This window comes from Arachis ipaensis, chromosome B01 (assembly GCF_000816755.2).
Source record: "Arachis ipaensis cultivar K30076 chromosome B01, Araip1.1, whole genome shotgun sequence".
NCBI classification, from domain to species: domain Eukaryota; kingdom Viridiplantae; phylum Streptophyta; class Magnoliopsida; order Fabales; family Fabaceae; genus Arachis; species Arachis ipaensis.
The window spans coordinates 37114371-37134876 of record NC_029785.2 but is presented as its reverse complement, the minus strand read 5'-3'; the positions used below and the strand labels follow the sequence as shown (position 1 = coordinate 37134876).

Genomic DNA, 20506 nt, shown 5'->3' with positions numbered 1-20506 from the left:
CTCCTCCTGGGAATCCTCCGTTGATAATGTGAATATGTCTTTCAGGGGTGTGAGGGGGACGTTCAGCTCGTCCGCCTTCTTCGTCCCTTCTTCTCTTTTTTGGTTCATCCCCTCTGTTGGCTATGAACCGATCTAGTCTCCCCTCTCGCGCCAGTTTTTCTATGACATTCTTGAGGTCGTAGCACTCGTTGGTAGGGTATCCGTAGATTCGGTGGTATCCGCAATACTCTGTCCGACTTTCTCCTCTCTTATGTTTAATTGGGCGAGGGGGTGGGCTCTTCTCAGTGTTGCATATTTCTTAGTAGACGTCCACAAGGGATACCCGAAGAGGAGTGTAATTGTGGTATTTTCTGGGTTTCTCTGCAGATTGGTCTTGTTTTTTCCTGGACTCTTTATCCTTATCCCGAGGTGGGTAGGAGAATCCGGTTTTTGAGGTTTCTCCTAATCGAGAGTTCTCCTCCATGTTGATGTACTTTTCTTCCCGTTATTGTACCTCGTTCAGAGGTGTTGGATGTTTCTTGGATATGGAGTGGCTAAAGGGTCCTTCTCGTAGGCCGTTGATGAGTCCTATGATGGGTGCTTCTGTAGGGAGATTTTGTATGTCAAGACATGCTTTATTGAATCTTTCCATATAGCTGCGGAGGTTTTCCCGATCTCCTTGTTTAACTCCTAACATGCTTGGCGCATGTTTGGCTTTATCCCTCTGAATGGAGAACTTGGTGAGGAAATTTTTGGCAAGATCGTCGAAGCTTGCGATCGATCTTGGAGGCAGGCTGTCGAACCACTTTATTACCGTCTTGGTCAAGGTGGTCAGAAAGGCTTTGCAACAGGTTGTGTCCGAGGCATCCGTGAGGTACATCCGACTCCTAAAGTTGCTGAGATGATGACTTGGGTCGGATGTACCATCATATGGTGTCATGTTAGGAGCTTTGAAGTCTTTCGGGACTTTAGCCTTCATGATTTCCTTTGTGATGGGTCTTGGTCCTTATGGGGGATATCTTCGCGGTGTGACCGAGTTATTTTACTTTTGAGGTCGGCTTCGAGCTTTAAGAGCTTGTCTTCCAGTTCTCGACGCCGTCTTGTTTCTCTCCGGAGATCTCGCTCGACCCCTCGCTGCCGTTCGGCTTCTTGTTCAAGCTGTTTGAGGCAATCCTGCTGTTCACGGAGGGCATCTAATACTTTCGTGTTCTGAGGTTGCTTGTCCCCCTTGGATTGGTGTGTGTCTTTTGATGCGGCGTCCGTGCTCTTAAGCGGCGTTCCTTCTTCCAACCCAGAGTTATGGTCGTTGGCAGGGTTGTTTGCCATGTCAATGGGATGACTTCCAGATTCCCCAGCAATGGCGCCAATGTTCCGTGGGTTACTTGAAACAGAGTGGTCAGTCTCAGGTAAGACCTTCTAATCTGATTATAGCTGCCGTGTCTGACTTGTTGTAGCGGAGGAGCTGCTTAGTCCTTGATCACTAGTGCGTGGTGGTACCTGCAAGAGACTCCGATGCTTAAGTCAGTACGGGTCTTAGGCAGGTTTTTTGTAGAATTGGAGAATATGTTATACCTGGGTGCTCCAGTGTATTTATAGTAGTGTTGAGTGACCTTCCTTGAGATAAGTTTGTTATCTTATCTTATCTTATCTTTTGTGGGTGAGATCACCTATCTTCTGGCCAGCCGCCTTCTGGTATGCAGTGACTCTTCTTTCTTGGGCCTCTTTGGAATTCTGTGGCGATTCGTTCCGAGCTCTTTGTGAAGAGATCGGCGGGCGACCGAACTTCGAAGAGGTCGGTTGCTTTGTCTTCGTCCAACCCGGACCTTATAGCTCGGCCCAGGGTATGAACACTATGACAATTGAATAAAAGAGGGATTTAACTCAAAGTTGTTGGCCACAACAGCCGGCCTCACTATGCTACTGCTGCAACTATCAATGGTAGGAGTGGTAAAATCTACAAGAGTTCTCTTTGTATTGTTTTGTCCTTCAGCTATCTTCTTCTCCTCTTCTTTTCTGGTTCTTGCTTGCTTTCTTAATCAGAATAGAGTCAATTTAATTTTAGGATCGTATTGATGAAGAGATTCTTCCGAGCTTTTACTCCATTCAATCTCATAATCGTATTGAAGGAGATCTTTAGAATTATTACTTCCTTGCATGCACAAAAAGGAAACAAATAAAAGGCACTAGTGGAGGGAATGAAATTTAAAACAATAAGAGAGAAATATTGGGAAAAAAAGCACATCAAACTTGATTCAAAGTAACGTATAAAAATAAAAAGGGAGAATAAACTAAAACCCTAATGATGTAAAGAAATAAACTCAAACAGAAACCCTAATAATTAAAAAGATGTAAACAGAAACGAAAACCCTAATAATGAAAAGAAAATAAGACTAGAATGAAAACAAAATAAATAAGATCTAATTTAGCAATATAACCCAAAGTATGATGTCCATCTCAACTAATTCTCAGCAACGGCACCAAAAACTTGATGAGCAAAAACTGAAGCTCACGGATACCGGTAAGTGCACTAGATCGTTTAAGTAATACCACAATGAGTGGATATCATTCCCACGAGGATTAAAGGATTGAGCACACAAATATCAAATTACATCACTAATTAGATCAAATAGAACCTAGATTGAGGAACGTTGAAGAACCCTAAAATGCTTGAATGATTGGAAACATGAAAGTTGAATGCTTCAGAGGAAGCAGTGATTGTTAAATTGGAAGAAATCAATGCTGAGGAATTTCTAGGGTTTTGGAGATGTTCATGTCCTCGAGAGAATCAAACCTTGTTAACCTAATTCTAAAGTTTACAAATCTCTGTTCACGACGAACCTAAAGTAACCAATTTCCAATATCTCGGCTCCTCGGTTTCTCTTTAATTTATCAACCGCCGATGTCTTGGTCGATCAGTTAATCAAAGAGGTTAAGTTCAAAAATCCAATTCAGTTTCTCAGTGAGAAAACACATTTTTTGAGAATTGTTCTAATCTGAATTATATGTCACATATTCAAAACTAGGGTAATCAAAAATCATGTATTGTGTCGCACATTTAGAAAACCACTATGTCTAGTTTATTCAAAAAGTTATGAGAAAGTGTTTTGAAGCACGATTTGAAAATAAGTTCTGTTGAATCAGTAAACAAATCCAAAACGGGATTAGCACACCTGTCAATGCTACTAATCCTTTAGTGATGAAGAACGAAATACTCAATCATAAACAGATTAATGCAAAGCTTTTAGACAAAGGAAACCTTAGATTAATAAACTATTGAAACATGAACAGAGCTCCTAAACTTTTGACAAAGGTTTAATGACTCATACTGGGTACAAAATTTAAGATGAAAGTGTTATAGAGGAACTTGGTTCTCCCCTTTGTGAATCCAATTCACTTATTTATACCTAGGGTTTCTTATTCAAAATTCAAACCTAATCTTATCTTAATCAGAATAATTAAGATAATATCTAATTAATTCAAATCTTGGAATTCAAAATAAAATTACATTCAAAACTAATAAATCACAGAATCTTCTTTAATTTTCAGTTTGAAATCAAATCTTTGAAATTGGGCATTGGAGAATGATCACTGGAGGTTGCACTGGGTTGGTCTTCTTGATCAGGGTGTGCCACGCTGATTTCATGTGTGGCACACACCCTTGAACCTTGTTTAGGGCATGACATGCCCTGTTTGTACGTGGCACTCCCAAACTTGTCTTGCTCCAGGGGCTTCACTTGGTCCTTAGGCATGGTACGCCTTTCATCTCTCGTGGCACGCCTTGTTTGGTTTTCATAGGGTGTGGCACACCTTGCTTCAGTGTGGGACGCTCCAATTTTTTAAATGAACTCGTGCGTACGCACAAGACATGCATACGCACAACATGGGAATAACTCCTTTAGGGCGTGGCCCGCATTGCTCCAGCGTGGGATGCCTTCCTTTAATGTGGCACGCCTCAACTTTGGTGATTGTAGGGCGTGGCATGTACATGTATAGCGTGGCACGCCCCCTTTGTTTAAACTTGTGCATACGCACGAGGCATGCGCACACACAACAATGTTGTTTTTAAACTTGTGCGTACGCACAAGGTATGTGTACACACAACTTTCTATTCTCTTGAGAAGCTTTGTTGTGTTGCCCTTTGATCAACTTCTCCTTGCTACTTGATTTTCTTCTCTTTACTCCTGTATTTCCTCGAAACACTTAGTAAACACCTTAGTAGCAAAAGATACTTAAAAGTAATGAGATTAGAAGATGAAACTGTAATTAAATCTAAGAAAATAAGAATTAAAAGCAAGATGTGGCCGTCGGAAGAGAGCTCCAATGATGGTAGAGAATTCTGGCGACGTTTCTGGTGACCTTCTTCTTCTTTGTGTTTGCTGTTTCTTTTTCTTTAACACACCGCTGCATCCACTTCCGCCATGGCAGCTGAAAAAAGGGCGTCATGACACGCCGCTGCACCTCGTCGCGTTTTTTGTGTTCGCCGCCTCTTCTTCTTCAACATGCCGCTGCATCCCCTTCTGCCATGGCAGCTGAAGAAGAAGACCGCCATGGCACGCCGTTGCACCTCGCCGCGTTTTTCATGTTCGCCTCCTCTTCTTCTTCAATACGCGGCTGTATCCCCTTTTCTGTCCCCTTCCGCCATGGCAGTATCTCGCCGCATTCTTGTTTTCGCCACTTTTTCTTCTTCAACACACAGCTGCGTCCCTTTTGTGTCCCCTCTACCATGGTGGCACTTCGTCGCTGCGTCTCCTTCCACCATGAAAAAGAAGAAGAAGAAGGGTCTCCTCTGCCATAGCAGCCGCCGTATCTCCTTCTGCGATGGCAAAGAAAAAGAACATCAGAAATGTTGCCAGAACTCTCTCCCATTATCAGAACTCTCTTCCAACCGTCACATTTGTATTTTTCATTCATTGTAACATCATTATTTCATGGTTGGATAATTTTGTCAAATTTTAAAATTTTTGAGGAGCTATTTTATTAATAACAAAAGTCAGGTATCATTCTGTGCCAAAATCTTTTGAATATCAATTTAGGATTTACCTATTTATTTTTTTGACATCTTTGTTAGAACTAAAATCCTTAGGAATCTTTCGGTAAAAATAAGTTTAAAATCACGGTTCACGATGGACGGGGGTCAGCAGTGTCTATTTTGTTGGCAGGGAAGGAGGAAAAGGATCTATCTCATTCTCCTGAAGAAGGCGACACTACTCCATAGTTACACTTGTTTCCCTGTTGAGATTTCATTGGATCCAATGCTGCATTAGTTTTTTCTCTCTCAATCTCTGATTCGCAATCCGAATCAGCCCTGCGGGTTTGACTTAGGAAGACTTAAGTATACCAATCACTAAATAATTTCAAATCCTCATTTTCATTTTCATCTCCTTGGTGTGTGGGATCAATTAGATCTCGTTTTTGTATTGGTAAAAATGGATCAATTGTCAGCTATCAGTGAGGAACTCGCCGAGATCGATGGCCGCATAGCCGATAATTTCCGCTCTCTAGCGTAATCTTACTAACCTTACCAATTTCCAACTGATTCTGATTCTGATTCTGAATTCCCTATTATTGGTGTTGGGCAGGAATGGCTTCCAGAAGCTTGACAAGATTAAAGATTCCAGCAGACAGAGCAGGCAGCTCGAAGACCTCACTGACAAAATGCGCGACTCCAAACGGTAAAATGCACTAATAATACACACCTCTTTGATCTTTTCATGACTATGATGATGATGATGATGATGATGATGATGATGATGATGATGATGATGATGATGGTCGTGATGGTGATTCACATGTTGCCTTGCTTGTGGTTGACCACATATCAGGTTCCACAGACAATGAGGGTTGGCACAGGTGTAGAGACCCGAAATGTATCTAAAAGGATGTGGGTTTGAATCCTTTCTGCCTAATAAAGGTGCCTTTGATAGGTGATTTATAAGAAATTTTTATTAAAAGGGCAGCCGTGGCCATTTCTATGACTTCAACCGTCATACAGAGACAACTCAACCGTTGCTCCAAGACCCCCCTTCATAATAGATTTTTATTATCGAAAAAAAAGTGTATTGTACATTTTATTAAGACTAGGATATTTGGGCAGTGGCTAATAAATACAAATTAAGTTGGGATTGTCACCATTGACAGATCTTTGTTAAATGTAAAATAATCAGAACCCAACCCTTGGTTTGTGTGTGCAGTGACAAATGTGTTGTTGTTGTTTGGTGCTTTCTAAAGCTTTGTTTTTGTTACTTTCATGAAACCATTAGTTTTGGAAGCATAGCTAGTCACTGAGCATGAACAATCACAACCTTTTAAGAATTGAGGTTTTGGTTTTACTCTCTATGGTCACTGTCTCACTGAAGTGCTTGTATGTATGTATGGTTGGGTATACTTTTTCAGTCTTATAAAAGAGTTCGATAAAGAGGTGAAAGCTTTGGAGGCTAATTTTGACAGAGAAACCACCAAAATGTTGAATGACAAGAAGCAGTCGATGGTGAGATGTTAGCTCTAGAAACCTTAAGGCTGTGTTTGTTTACAGGCACAAAATTGTGTTTGGCAGATGAGACATGAATAGAGATATTGTGTCCAAAGACACTGAATTAATATATTTTGTGTCCATCCTAGCAGGAAGGACACAAAGATACTAACAAGAGACACAACTTATTTTTCATTTTTTCTTTTATTATTCTTGTTAATTTTTCATAATTATATTTTTTATTATTATATTTTTCTTCCCAAATTTTTTGAATGAAAAAAATGAGAATAAATTGGACTTTTATAATTTGTTCTAGTTTATTACCAAATAAAATACAAAAATACTAATTTTTGTGTCTCTGTCCTTTGTGTCTTATTCTCAGTGTCTTATCTTGTGTTATCAAACGCAGCCTAAGTTTCTGTTTTTGCTACCAGTTGTTATCTTTGGTACATTCTCCTTAAATTATCTTTGGAATCAATCAACTTAACTGATGAATGTTTCTGCATTTGCTGTCTTCTGTTGCAGATCAAAGAGCTCAATTCATATGTCGCTTTGAAAAAACAGTAAGTGAATGTATCATAATAGTAGTAAGGGTTTGCCTGTTTGGCATGCATAAAATTTTCCCATGATCATATGATATGGCTTCAACGTCCATTGAATGTTGAAGTCAGATCGTTGTTGCATGAGTAGCATGATCTCCTTGATGGTATTGATTGACAATTGCATGATTTTATTGCAACACAGATATGCTTCAAATATTGAGAATAAGAAAATTGAGCTGTTTGAGGGAGCCAATGAAGGTTTTGCAGAAGAAAATGTCTTGTTAGCATCCTGTAAGCTTATGGTTTATTCTAGCATTCATGTATCATAGATATAACATGCTTTCAGAAGCAAAATAAATGAAAATTCTGTTATCAATTTGTTTTAGTATATGCAGAAATAAGTAATAGAACAAGCTTAGTTGATTATGTTTTTTCAATCAATAAATATTTTTCAGCTCATATGTGGTAGAGGAATGCTTTTTGTTGTGCTTGTTATATATAGTTCAATGCGGTGTTAATTTGATTGAGACATCATCAAGTTGATGCAAATCTTGATGCAATTGGTGGGTGTGGGGGGATGGGGGTGTTAATTTGATTGAGACATCATCAAGTTGATGCAAATCTTGATGCAATTGGTGGGTGTGGGGGGATGGGGAGCATACATTAAAAACGTGGACAGAAAGAAAGACTGTCATTCGTCTCTAATATTCTTCTCTAATATTCTTCTCTAAACTAAGCTTCCTTGTATACTTAGCTGAAATTCTTTTTTACAATAACGATTCGATTAATCTGGCACATTTGTCATGTAAACATTTCCTTTACAGCAATGACAAATCAACAGCTAATGGATAATGGGAATCGGATGATGGATGAGACAGATCAAGCCATTGAGAGGGGAAAGAAGGTTGTTTTATTTCTTATGTAGTGTTTCAATTTCTACTCATTTTATTGTTTGCTAAGTTGACAGCTTAGTTCCACAAATCATGCTTGTATACTTTAACTAAGGTCGGACTTGAAAACGTTGTTACCAGCTTTACCATTTTATCCTCCCATCTTGAGGTTTCTTATTTGTATCTCATTGTTTGTGGTGTTGTTTATTTTACACCTTCTCATCATTTTGCTTCCTAAATATCCCAGGAAAATTTCGTCATTTCTTCACAACACTTCCTTGCTGATTAAATTTATGAACACTGTAGTTATATAAGTAATTCTGTACCAGTTTAATTTTATGGTCCTGAAGCATCTCCATCTCAAACACAAGCTGGAGAAAATTTGATTATTGTTTACACATCTCCTGTAATTCTTCTCTTGGGTATTTCAAAATCTCAAAATCAGTGAAATTTGTTTGAGGAGGCATAGTAAAAATATTTTATTATTTTTGTTCTTTTTTTATTTTCATATTCAAAGGTAGCATATTCCTTTTGCATCGTCAATGCTGGATCTTAATGTTTCTTTGTGGTAGTACTTTAAAATCTTCTACCATGTGATGTTATTCATGCACCTCATTTGATTAATGTGGAAAAATTTGGATTTTATGTGCAGTCACCTTTAGACCACAACTGAACTCTCAGTCTCTTTGCTCCACTTAATGTGATTGCATGAAGGATAGAGGAAGAAACAGTTAAAAGAGTGTTTGTGTTAATAATCTGGATATTTGAACTTTTTATTGAAAAAAAATCTGGATATTTAAATTCAGCTCCACGTTTCTGAGGGTAAATGGGGAACATGTCTGATGGAAATTTATTTATTTGAGTCTACTTGCATTAACAGGTTGTTCAAGAAACAATAACTGTCGGTACAGAGACTGCAGCAGCTCTGAAGGCTCAGGTATGAAACTTAGGCTCATTCTACCCCTTCTCTTTAAAAAAAAATGAATTTGACTGGGGAACTAAGGGCTGTATTTGCTTCCTTGTTTAGACAGAACAAATGAGCAGAATTGTCAATGAATTGGATTCTATCCATTTCTCTATAAAGAGAGCCTCGCAGTTGGTCAAGGAAATCGGTAGGCAGGTCAATTTCTACAGGATCCACTTCAATTTATGTAGAATATAGTTGCTATAGGAAGCTTTCATTTTTTTTTAACTCACTGGAGATTTTTCAACAGGTTGCTACTGACAAGTGTATTATGGGATTACTTTTCCTTATTGTAGCTGGAGTAGTTGCTATCATTATTGTAAAGGTATGACCATATGACTGTAAGAGTAGTTCACTTCTTAAATCTCGTTTAATTCAGAATCATTATCTTCTATTATTGTCATGTTTCAATATTAATTTATCAGAACTTAGGTTAATTGTTTACTCATGGTATACATTGCTTGACAATGGGATCATGTTTTTTTGTTGCATATGAAGCATACTATTGATCTGTTGATTAATCTTTCAAAAGAACATCCATAGTTCCATCTTCAAGTCTTCACGTAGTATCCAGTTTTTGATTGCCTATCTCCATTAAAGATCCATGGTTGTAGTTTTTAGGTACTTTTGATATGATGTGTATCAAGGTCTGTTTGCTTCTTGTGATAATGATAAGAAATTTCTCACATATTGTCCTTAATTTCGGGGAGAGCAAACAAAAAAGCACTCCAAGAGAAATGCTGAGTAAATGTACAACCTGTGCTGCTGTGTGATGATAATCACAAGAAATTTCTCACATATGATCATTGTTGTTGGCAGAGCAAACAAAAGGCATTTCAAGATCTACTTGTTTCAGTTTGTTAACAATGAACAAACGCCAAGTAAATGTACTAAAATGGAAGATAGCCTTACCTTGTCTAAAATGTACCAAAATAAAAGTTAGTCTTAATACATTTTGAGATCTATAAATGTAATGTTAAAAGAAATGTTTTTGGTACTTACTATTTCTCGTACACGGAGCAAACTCATTTTCCTGCACCATTTGATTGAATTTTGGATCCAATTCTATTTGGTCCCATACTCCATCTAATGGTAGAGAAGAGTGAATTGGCTTGGTATATGAGGAAGAATAAGTCCATGTAAGTCAACTCTTTTCTTGAACATCCCCTTGGTTCATTTTTTCTGCTAGGACTAGGTTCCGAAGGCCACCTCTGCAATGCACTTGCTAAACTGCTTCTTGTTGTTCTGTTTTCTTAATTTATTTATTTAATTTTTATTTATTGTCTCTAATCATGTTAAGTTTGTCTCTCAAATTTTCAGCTTGTACACCCAAACAACAAGGACATCCGAGACATTCCCGGATTAGCTCCTCCAGCCATGAACAGAAGACTGCTTTGGAGTCAAAGTCACAGTTAAGTAATCAGAATTAACAACTGTGATGCGCTCAGGGAGAGACAGTAAAATGATCGAAGGTAGACTTTGCGATAAGCTCATGAGATTGATTCACATGCTCTTTGGTTTGATGATGACATTGGCTGCAGCTGTTGGAAAATTCGTGTTGCTATTAATTGGTTGGGTTTGTTTATTTTTACATAAATAGTGTAGGGGTTGATTAACCTGAAGAGTGATATACTATGGGTCTAGGCCTGCACTTTTGATTTATTTATTTATTTTTCTTGAACTGAACATTTTTCACTGAAGCTGCCGGCTATAGAATCATAGGGAAAAGCCAATCAAATGATCCCTCAGGAGTGTTTTGTTGATTATAGTGTTGTCAAACTTGTAACATACATGTATTGAATCTTTTATTCTATGATTTATTTACTATTATTATTCTTGGTTAATTAACATGAAGCATGTGTTTGGTTTTGAGTTGAAATTTTTATACATGGAAATCTTACTCCAGTTGGGGTATGTTGGATTGAGGATGAAAATAAGAGTAATTAAGAAGTGAATTTGGTACTTGGGAATAATTTTTCTTTGGGTAAATGTAAGGTATCAGAAACTGTTGAAGAAACAGAGAGAGAGAGGCGAGTAGAAGAAGAAAGGGAATGAGGAATTGTTAGATCTGAAATCTGGTCACATTGTAAAATTACTCACTGATTCTTTTACGTTACAGAGTACTTATACACAGCTTGATGAGCTGGAGAGTTAGTTACTAACAACAAGTTTCTACACACTTCTAATCTCTAACTGCCTTTCTGTTTTGGATGCTGAGTCAGCTTCCATATTTCTCTAACTGCACTTACATCAACCCTGCTACTTTATGGGTTTGCTATCTTGGTTTCTTACAGTCACTCGAAGTTTGGTTCTGAGCTGCACAAACTGTGGTGCTGAGAGGGGTTTGGTCAGTGTGTCAGCAATCTGGTCCTGAGCTGGGATATGCTGGATGGTGATCTTCTTTTGGGTGACATAGTCTCGAACAAAATGGAGGTTCAACTCAAAGTGTTTGCTCTTGTTGTGCAGCACAGGGTTGGCAGCTAGTAGGACTGCACTTTGGCTGTCACAGTACAGACTTGGTGTGGCTGTGCATACAACATGCATCTCAGCAAGAAGATTTTGGATCCATATGATTTCTGTGAGCCCTGCAGCAAGACTTCGGTACTCTGCTTCCGTTGAACTCTTGGAAACTACAGGTTGCTTTCGGCTAGACCAAGAGACAAGATTTGGTCCTAGATACACACAAAATCCACTGGTTGATTTTCTGTCATCCACATCACTTCCCCAGTCCGAGTCACAAAAACCATACAGCCTACAATCTTCGGATTTCTGAAAGCGAAGACCATGGTGGACTGTCCCAGCAAGATAGCGTAAAATCCGCTTTACGGCCTTCCAATGGGTTTCAAGAGGACAATGCATGAACTGAGAGACCTTGTTGACGGCGTAGGAGATCTCAGGACGTGTGATTGTAGCATATTGGAGCCCTCCAACAAGAGACCGGTACAGGGCTGGCTTAGAGAAGGGTTCCCCTCCATGGGCTGAGAGTTTTAAACCAGAGGTCATGGGAGTAGGCATCGGTTTTGCATTGGGCATTCCAGCCTTGTGGAGAAGGTCTGTGACATATTTGGTTTGGGAAAGGTGAATTTCAGCATCATGGTGTCTCACCACTTCAATGCCCAAAAAATAGCTCATCTCACCAAGGTCTTTGAGAGAGAAAGTAGAGTGTAATTGCTTGACCAGGTTCTGAATTTCAGAGTCCGAAGAGCCAGTGATTAGGATGTCATCAACATACACGAGGATGAAAGTAGCCGAGGTGGCAGTGAGCTTGGTAAAGAGAGTAGTGTCGGATCTGGTGTTCTGAAAGCCAAATGAGTGAAGAGTATGTTTAAGTTTTGTGAACCAGGCTCTTGGAGCCTGCTTGAGACCATAAAGGGAGCGTTGGAGGTGACAGACATGGTGAGGGTAGGCAGATGAAATAAAGCCTTCAGGCTGAGACATAAAAACTTCTTCCTCTAAATCACCGTTAAGAAAAGCATTGTTGAAGTCATACTGGCGAACTTTCCAGCCTCTTGCAAGTGCAATACTCAACACTACTCTAATGGTGGTTGGTTTAGCCACGGGACTGAAGACCTGATCAAAGTTGATACCCTCTTTCTGATGGAACCCTTTGGCAACGAGTCTTGCCTTATACTTTTGCACCGTACCGTCAGGGTGCGTCTTAATACGAAATACCCACTTGCAGCCGATGACTGGGGCTGAGTGTGTGGGCCTGGGAGTGAGACGCCATGTCTTGTTGCGGATGAGGGCCCCAAATTCCTCCTCCATTGCCTCACGCCAGTGGGGACTACACAACGCCTCACCCACAGAATTAGGGATGCGAGACACAAGGTCAGAGGCTGCCGCAGAAGCTAGGGCTCGGGCGGACCGGGCAGCACCTGCAGCTGGCACCGCCACGAGGGCCTGAAGACCAGAAGCGCCACCGCCGCCGACTGGGTCAGAGGCAGGAACCACCGCCTGCGTCTCGGAAGCAGAGTCACGCCGTGCAGAGCCCTCACGAACCACAGCAGCGAATGAGCGTGGCTTGAAGATCCCCGATTTGCTCCGAGTTTGCATTGGGTGAGCATTCGATGGAGGGACTCCCACAAGCGGCAGTTGCGGCACCTGCAAATTCTCCAAAACAGCACTTGCAGGGGCATTAGGATCAGACGAAACATCAACCACAGCATTAGAAGAATCAGGGAAACAAACAGATGCAGGAGGTTGGGACACAGGTATGCAATTAACACTATTGGAAATTCTATATGATGAATGCATTGGACTGGGGGTTGGGAGGGGAGAGGCATTAGTGGGTTGAGAGAGGGGTTGAGGAAGGGGCTGCTGTGGCTGAGAGGAGGGTGCTAGAGGCTGGTGAGGCGGAGTAGGAAAAGAGAATAGGAGGGGACCTGGGTTGATTGGAGTTTGGGACACTGGAGGAGGGTTAGTTGAGACAGGGAATAGATGGGGGAACGGGAATTCGGATTCATTGAAGACAACATCTCTAGAAACAAACTCCTTTCCTAGTGGGGACAGGCATCGATACCCTTTCTGGTTGTCTGAGTACCCAATGAAGATACATTGATGAGATTTGAAGTCAAACTTGTGGGGGTTGTAGTGTTTGAGGAGGGGGTAGCATGTACAACCAAACGGCTTAAGGAATAAGTAGTCAGGTTTCCGGCCAAGGAGGAGTTCCAATGGGGACTTGCAGGAGAGAGTTGGGCTGGGTAGTCGGTTGATGAGGTAAGTGGCAGAGAGGGTAGCATCTCCCCAAAAAGATAAGGGTAAGGAAGCCTGAGCTAGTAGTGTAAGGACAGTTTCAGTAATGTGGCGATGTTTTCTTTCAACGGTCCCGTTTTGTTGATGGGAGTAGGGACATGTTAGTCTGTGATGGATTCCATTAGAGGCAAGGTAGGCTGTGAATGCATTTGAGACATATTCCTTTGCATTATCTGTTTGGATGGATTTAATCTTTAAGCCTGTTTTGTTTTCAATGAGTGCTTTAAACTTCACAAACGCGTCAAAGGCTTGACCCTTTGATTCCAACAAATAGGTGCAGGTATACCTAGTGCTCGCATCAATAAAACAGATGTAGTATCTGTGGCCTAGTCTGCTGTAAACAGGGGCTGGACCCCAAATATCTGAGAACACTAGTTCTAGAGGTTTGTAGGATGTGAGGGACTCAGGGTGAGGTAACTGATACAGTTTACTGATGCAGCATGCATGACACAAAGTAGGAATAGAATTTTCTTTATTTATTGATTCATGAGGGATATTACATTCTTTCATGACAAGACTAACTATTTTGTCACCGGGGTGACCAAGCTTTCGATGCCATAACTGCATAGTTTGGGTACTATTTTTACATGTAATGTTTGCATATACATTTCCTATAGAGTTGTGATATTCACTGATATTCCCATATGTGGTTGCTGCAGAAACAGGAGCCATGCGGACAGCAGTAGGAACAAGAGCAGCAGTGGCATAGGGTGCAGATTCTGAGGCTAGACAGGTATGTGTATTTGTTTTATTGGGTTTTATGGTTGAGGGAGGTATTTGAGTCAAGGTGTTTGCACTGATAGGTGTATGAAGAGGCATTGAGGTGGTGTGTGGAGTATTAGAACTTGTGTTGACTGAAATTCCTTCAAATTTGTAGAGGCCATCCTTAAGGAGTCCTTGTAGTAGAACCTGTCTGGTTATCTGACATTTCACATTGCATAGATAAGGCCAAAACTCAAAGAAAACACAATTATCCAGGGCAAACTTGGCTACGCTTATTAAATTTTTTGAAATGTTAGGAACATGGAGCAGGTTTTGCAATCTAAATGGTCTATTTGATAGAGATGCATGCAATATAGAATTTCCAATATGTGTAATTTTCATACCTTGGCCATTACCACCATATACCTGTTGTGATCCATCATATTCTGATCCTGTGTTGAGGTTACTCTGGTCAAAGGTAATATGGTGCGACGCTCCGGAGTCCGGATACCAGCCGGCATCAGGCACTGCAGAGGGCAAGGCAATGTAGGCCTGAGGACTTGGAGCAGCAGGCTGTTGAGGGCTGGATTGTGGCGTGTGATGTTGCACTAGGCCGCCGTTGTGGAATGCCATGGAAGGAGGAGGTGTAGCATTGAGAGGTTGGAGTTGTGGATTAGTGTAGCTCTGGTCAAAGCGATGGTAACATTGCAACGCAATGTGTCCTATCTTCCCACACACTTGACACTGAGGCCGATTACCTTGCCACCACGAGGATCTGCCGCCTCCGCCTCTGAACCCTCTGGTACGTCCACCTCTAAAGCCTCCTCTGAAATTGTTGGAATTATTGTTGAAGTTGTAGGAGTTGTTGTTAGGTGCATCACCTTTTTGCGTTAGATTTGCTTGAATAGATCCAAGATCTACTTTCCTAAATCTTTCAAGCAATTCTTCCTGTGTTTGTAGCTGAGATTCAAATTCGCTTTCGGACAACTGATCTATTCTTCCATTAGTTACTGTGATAAAGGTACTGTACTCTTCACCTAGTCCTCCAAGCGCTGCCTCAATGTAGTCCTCTGTGGAAAGTGGTGCTCCAAGCGCATTGAGAGAATCAGCAACCTGATTAATTTTTGCCATGTATTCTGAGACTGAGGAGCTGTGCTTCTTGAGCGTCTTCAGCTGTGCCTTCAACTGCTTGATCTTTGACTTCACACGCGCAGCAAAATAATCTTCAAGTGCATTCCAGATCTGGTAAGCAAATTCAAATTCAACCACACGATTGACGAAGGTTGCTTCCATAGATGACATGAGCCAAGCCACTAGGCATTGATCTTGTGCCTCCCAATCAGTGTATGATGGAGTCTCTGATGCAGATCCAGTTTCTGAGTTGAGCTTTGACGGAATTTTTTGTGGATCCAAGTGATTTTGTAACTTGTTCATTTTGATGCATGCTAGGGCCTGCTTTCTCCAGGCTTTGAAATTATGCTCGTTAAGCTTGATTGACGAGAACGCAGCGAACGTATTCTGGTTAAAGAAATTCGTTGGAGTTCTTGAAGCGGTACTTTCATGGCTTTTGATGGGATTGGATTCAGGTTCCATGGATCATACAGCTCTGATACCATGTAAGGTATCAGAAACTGTTGAAGAAACAGAGAGAGAGAGAGGCGAGTAGAAGAAGAAAGGGAATGAGGAATTGTTAGATCTGAAATCTGGTCACATTGTAAAATTACTCACTGATTCTTTTACGTTACAGAGTACTTATACACAGCTTGATGAGCTGGAGAGTTAGTTACTAACAACAAGTTTCTACACACTTCTAATCTCTAACTGCCTTTCTGTTTTGGATGCTGAGTCAGCTTCCATATTTCTCTAACTGCACTTACAGTAAAGTATTAAATTTGTCTCCTACGTTTGGGCGTAATCCTATTTTGGTCCTTAAGGATTAAAGTGTCCTATTTGAATCCAAAAAAGTTTCATTTAGCTTCAATGTAGTCCCACCGTGAGGTCAAAGTTAAATAATTAACAGAATGTCCTACATGACAGCAGTACAAGAACAAGATCGATAATTTGGAGAACAAGTACAAGCTCTAGAAGCACAAAATCAACCGTGGATGTATCAATACCTTTATTTATCATTATCGTTAGTTCTATAGAAAATATTTCATTTAAATTGTAAGAAAAATTATAAATAAATGTATTGATGCATCCAGGTAGGGGTGTGCATGGTTCAGTTTTTCCATAAACTGAACTGAAACTGCACTAAACCATTTTAAATGGTTTAGAAACTGAACCAAACTGCTTTGTCATATAAGAAACTGGTTTTAAACCAGTTTATAATACAGTGCACTAATTTAAACCAGTTCATAAAAAATAAAACTGGTTTTAATTAAAAAAACCAGTTTAAACTGGTTTATGCCTAAAACTAGTTTTCACACCCTCTCTCTCCCTCTCTTCCCTTCCTCTCTCTTTCTCTCTCTCTCTCTCCCCCTCTTTCTTCCTCTCTCTCTCTCTCCTTTTTTTCTTTTCTCTCTTTCTCTCTCCTATTTCTCTCTCCCCCTTCCCTTATTTCTCTCTCCTCTTCTCTCTCTTTCTTCGCCCTCCTCTCTCTCTTTCTCCTCTTTCTTTCCTTCCCTTCCTTTCTCTCTTTTCTCTTTCTCTCTTAACCTTCTCTCACTCTATATCCCTCTCTCTCTCTTTCTCTCTCTCTCTCTCCCCCTCTTTCTTCCTCTCTCTCTCTCTCCTTTTTTTCTTTTCTCTCTTTCTCTCTCCTATTTCTCTCTCCCCCTTCCCTTATTTCTCTCTCCTCTTCTCTCTCTTTCTTCGCCCTCCTCTCTCTCTTTCTCCTCTTTCTTTCCTTCCCTTCCTTTCTCTCTTTTCTCTTTCTCTCTTAACCTTCTCTCACTCTATATCCCTCTCTCTCTCTTTCTCTCTCTCTCTCTCCCCCTCTTTCTTCCTCTCTCTCTCTCTCCTTTTTTTCTTTTCTCTCTTTCTCTCTCCTATTTCTCTCTCCCCCTTCCCTTATTTCTCTCTCCTCTTCTCTCTCTTTCTTCGCCCTCCTCTCTCTCTTTCTCCTCTTTCTTTCCTTCCCTTCCTTTCTCTCTTTTCTCTTTCTCTCTTAACCTTCTCTCACTCTATATCCCTCTCTCTCTCTTTCTCTCTCTCTCTCTCCCCCTCTTTCTTCCTCTCTCTCTCTCTCCTTTTTTTCTTTTCTCTCTTTCTCTCTCCTATTTCTCTCTCCCCCTTCCCTTATTTCTCTCTCCTCTTCTCTCTCTTTCTTCGCCCTCCTCTCTCTCTTTCTCCTCTTTCTTTCCTTCCCTTCCTTTCTCTCTTTTCTCTTTCTCTCTTAACCTTCTCTCACTCTATATCCCTCTCTCTCTCTTTCTCTCTCTCTCTCTCCCCCTCTTTCTTCCTCTCTCTCTCTCTCCTTTTTTTCTTTTCTCTCTTTCTCTCTCCTATTTCTCTCTCCCCCTTCCCTTATTTCTCTCTCCTCTTCTCTCTCTTTCTTCGCCCTCCTCTCTCTCTTTCTCCTCTTTCTTTCCTTCCCTTCCTTTCTCTCTTTTCTCTTTCTCTCTTAACCTTCTCTCACTCTATATCCCTCTCTCTCTCTTTCTCTCTCTCTCTCTCCCCCTCTTTCTTCCTCTCTCTCTCTCTCCTTTTTTTCTTTTCTCTCTTTCTCTCTCCTATTTCTCTCTCCCCCTTCCCTTATTTCTCTCTCCTCTTCTCTCTCTTTCTTCGCCCTCCTCTCTCTCTTTCTCCTCTTTCTTTCCTTCCCTTCCTTTCTCTCTTTTCTCTTTCTCTCTTAACCTTCTCTCACTCTATATTCCTCTTCTCTCTCTCCCCCTCTTTTCTCCAAAATAAGAGAGAGAAGGTTGAGAGAGAAAGAGAAGAGGAGGAGAATAGAGAGAGAGAAGGGAGAAAGAGAGAGGAAGAGAGAAAGAGAGAGAGAGGGATATAGAGTGAGAGAAGGTTGAGAGAGAAAGAGAAAAGAGAGAAAGGAAGGGAAGGAAAGAAAGAGGAGAAAGAGAGAGAGGAGGGCGAAGAAAGAGAGAGAAGAGGAGAGAGAAATAAGGGAAGGGGGAGAGAGAAATAGGAGAGAGAAAGAGAGAAAAGGAAAAAAAGGAGAGAGAGAGAGAGAGAAAGAGAGAGAGAGAGAGAAAGAGGAAGAGAGAAGGGAGGGAGAGAGAGAAAGGAGGGAGAGGAGAAAGAAAGAAAATGGGAGAGGGAAAAAAGGGAGAGAGAGAGAAACAAAATGGGAGAGAGAGAGAGAAAAGAGGAAGAGAGAGAGAAACAAAATGGGAGAGAGAGAGAGAGAAGGGGGAAGGGAGGGAGAGCAAGGGAGAGGGGAGAAAAAGGAAAGACATGGAGAGAGAGCGAGAGGAAAAAGAGAGAGAGAGGAAGAAAGAGGGGGAGAGAGAGAGGAGGGAGAGGAGAGAGAGAGAGAGAGAAAAAAGGGGAGAGCGAGAAAAATGAGGGAGTTTAAAACTAAACTGAACCATAAAAACTGATTTTTAATAAACTGGTTTTCATAAAAACTATGGTTTCAGTTCAGTTTTTTATTTAAAAAAACTGGTTTATTTAGAACAGTTTCAGTTCAGTTTCAATTCAGTTCAGTGAAACCAGTTTTTTTGCACACCCCTACATCCAGGGTTGAACTTGTGTCTATGGAGCTTGTACTTGTTCTCCAAATTATCGATCTTGTTTTTGTATTACTGTCATATAGGACATTCCATTAATTATTTGACGTTGGCCTCACGGTGGGACTACGTTGAAGCTAACTGAAACTTTTTTAGATTCAAATAGGACACCTTAAACCTTAAGGACCAAAACAGAATTACGACCAACGTAACGGACTAATTTAGTACTTTACCCTTTTTCTTTTTAGGAGAAGAAACTATTCTCTTTAGAACAAAGTTTAACGAGTAAATGGTCAAATTAGTCATTGAAATTAATTTCCGAAAGATTTTTTTAATAAAAATTGTCCTCGAAAGCTTTAAAATTAATCACATTAATCCCTCTGTCTATTTTGTTATTAACAGCGTTAATGTTTACTAAGATGTCACGTTAACTTAACATATCATCATTATGCATGGCTAAACAACAGGTACTGAGGGAATATGTTAAGATAACTATGTCAAATTAGTCCCAAAAAACACAAACCTAATCCCTAATTCCTTCTCCAGTTTCTTCAATAACAGTGACATACTCATTCAAGACTTCACTCCCAGAAAGAGAAACGGCTTCCGATCCTTCCTCTACCTCTCTTCTTCTTCATCTTTTTCCAAGAAGCTTGATGTCAACAACAATGGCGGCATTTCAAAGGTCTCTGCAAGCACATTGTCAGGTTCAGAGTTGATAATCACCAAGCCTACTGCCACCAAGAAAATGTGCATGGTGGCGGTTCATTCTTCTTCTACAACAACAATTGCAATGACAGTTGGCGGCGGTTTGCAAGGAACTAGCGATGATTACATTTCTGTTTGTTCTTCGTTTGAGCAAAAGGTTTCAAGATCCAGATCTGTTGGTTGTGAAAGCTTTTTCGGTGACTTCCTTAACAGAATCTCAAACGGCTTCGGTGATTGCACTCAGAAGAGTCGAATCTCAGCGTGAAGGAAACCATAACAAGCATCAACAGTAGTGTAACAGCCTAACTTTTAGCACGTCATGATCGTACCAAAAGTGAGGCGTTACAAACCTGTTTTTCTTATTTACTATTTAATATTGAGCCTTTAGTTCGATTTCGCATTTCAATTTTAAGAACATTCCGAAAACTTGTGTTATTTATTAATCAAACCCAATCATCAAAGAACACCAAGTAATAATAATCACATAATAATTAATAATAATAAATATTGTACAAAAGAAATCAAAAGGAACTCAGGTACAATTCCTATCCCTTTGTATAAAAATAAATCTTAATAACAAAGGCGAGGGAATTCTATGAAAGCAACTCAACACACAACTTAAATCAAACAAAAGTAATAACCGTCCGCAGTTTCAAACTGAGTCTTCGAACTTGTGTCACTAAAAGGGTGGAAGATTTTTGGGGTTAGAACAAACCACACATTCTCAGTAGGGAATGAGAATGCCGTAAAAGTAATGAATAAAATGCGAATAATTAACATACTCAAGGAAACTATAGTTTTATCAAAGCTTTTGAAAACACTCTTGGTTTTACTTTAGCTAATTAATTACCTCTTTCAAAATCTCTAAACCC

The 20506-nt window shown here is 40.3% G+C and overlaps 2 protein-coding genes across 2 annotated transcripts; one reads left to right on the top strand and one right to left on the bottom strand.

Moving 5' to 3' along the window:
- Positions 5113-10692, top strand: LOC107628973 (novel plant SNARE 11). Its single transcript, XM_016331629.2, has 10 exons — positions 5113-5482; positions 5559-5651; positions 6373-6466; positions 6974-7011; positions 7193-7281; positions 7815-7894; positions 8761-8817; positions 8908-9000; positions 9095-9169; positions 10165-10692. The coding sequence occupies exons 1-10, from the start codon at positions 5406-5408 to the stop codon at positions 10258-10260; spliced, it is 792 nt and encodes a 263-aa protein (XP_016187115.1). The 5' UTR covers positions 5113-5405; the 3' UTR covers positions 10261-10692.
- LOC107605630 lies at positions 11104-15891 on the bottom strand. Its single transcript, XM_016307575.1, has one exon. It carries the CDS (start codon positions 15889-15891, stop codon positions 11104-11106), a length of 4788 nt encoding a protein of 1595 aa, XP_016163061.1.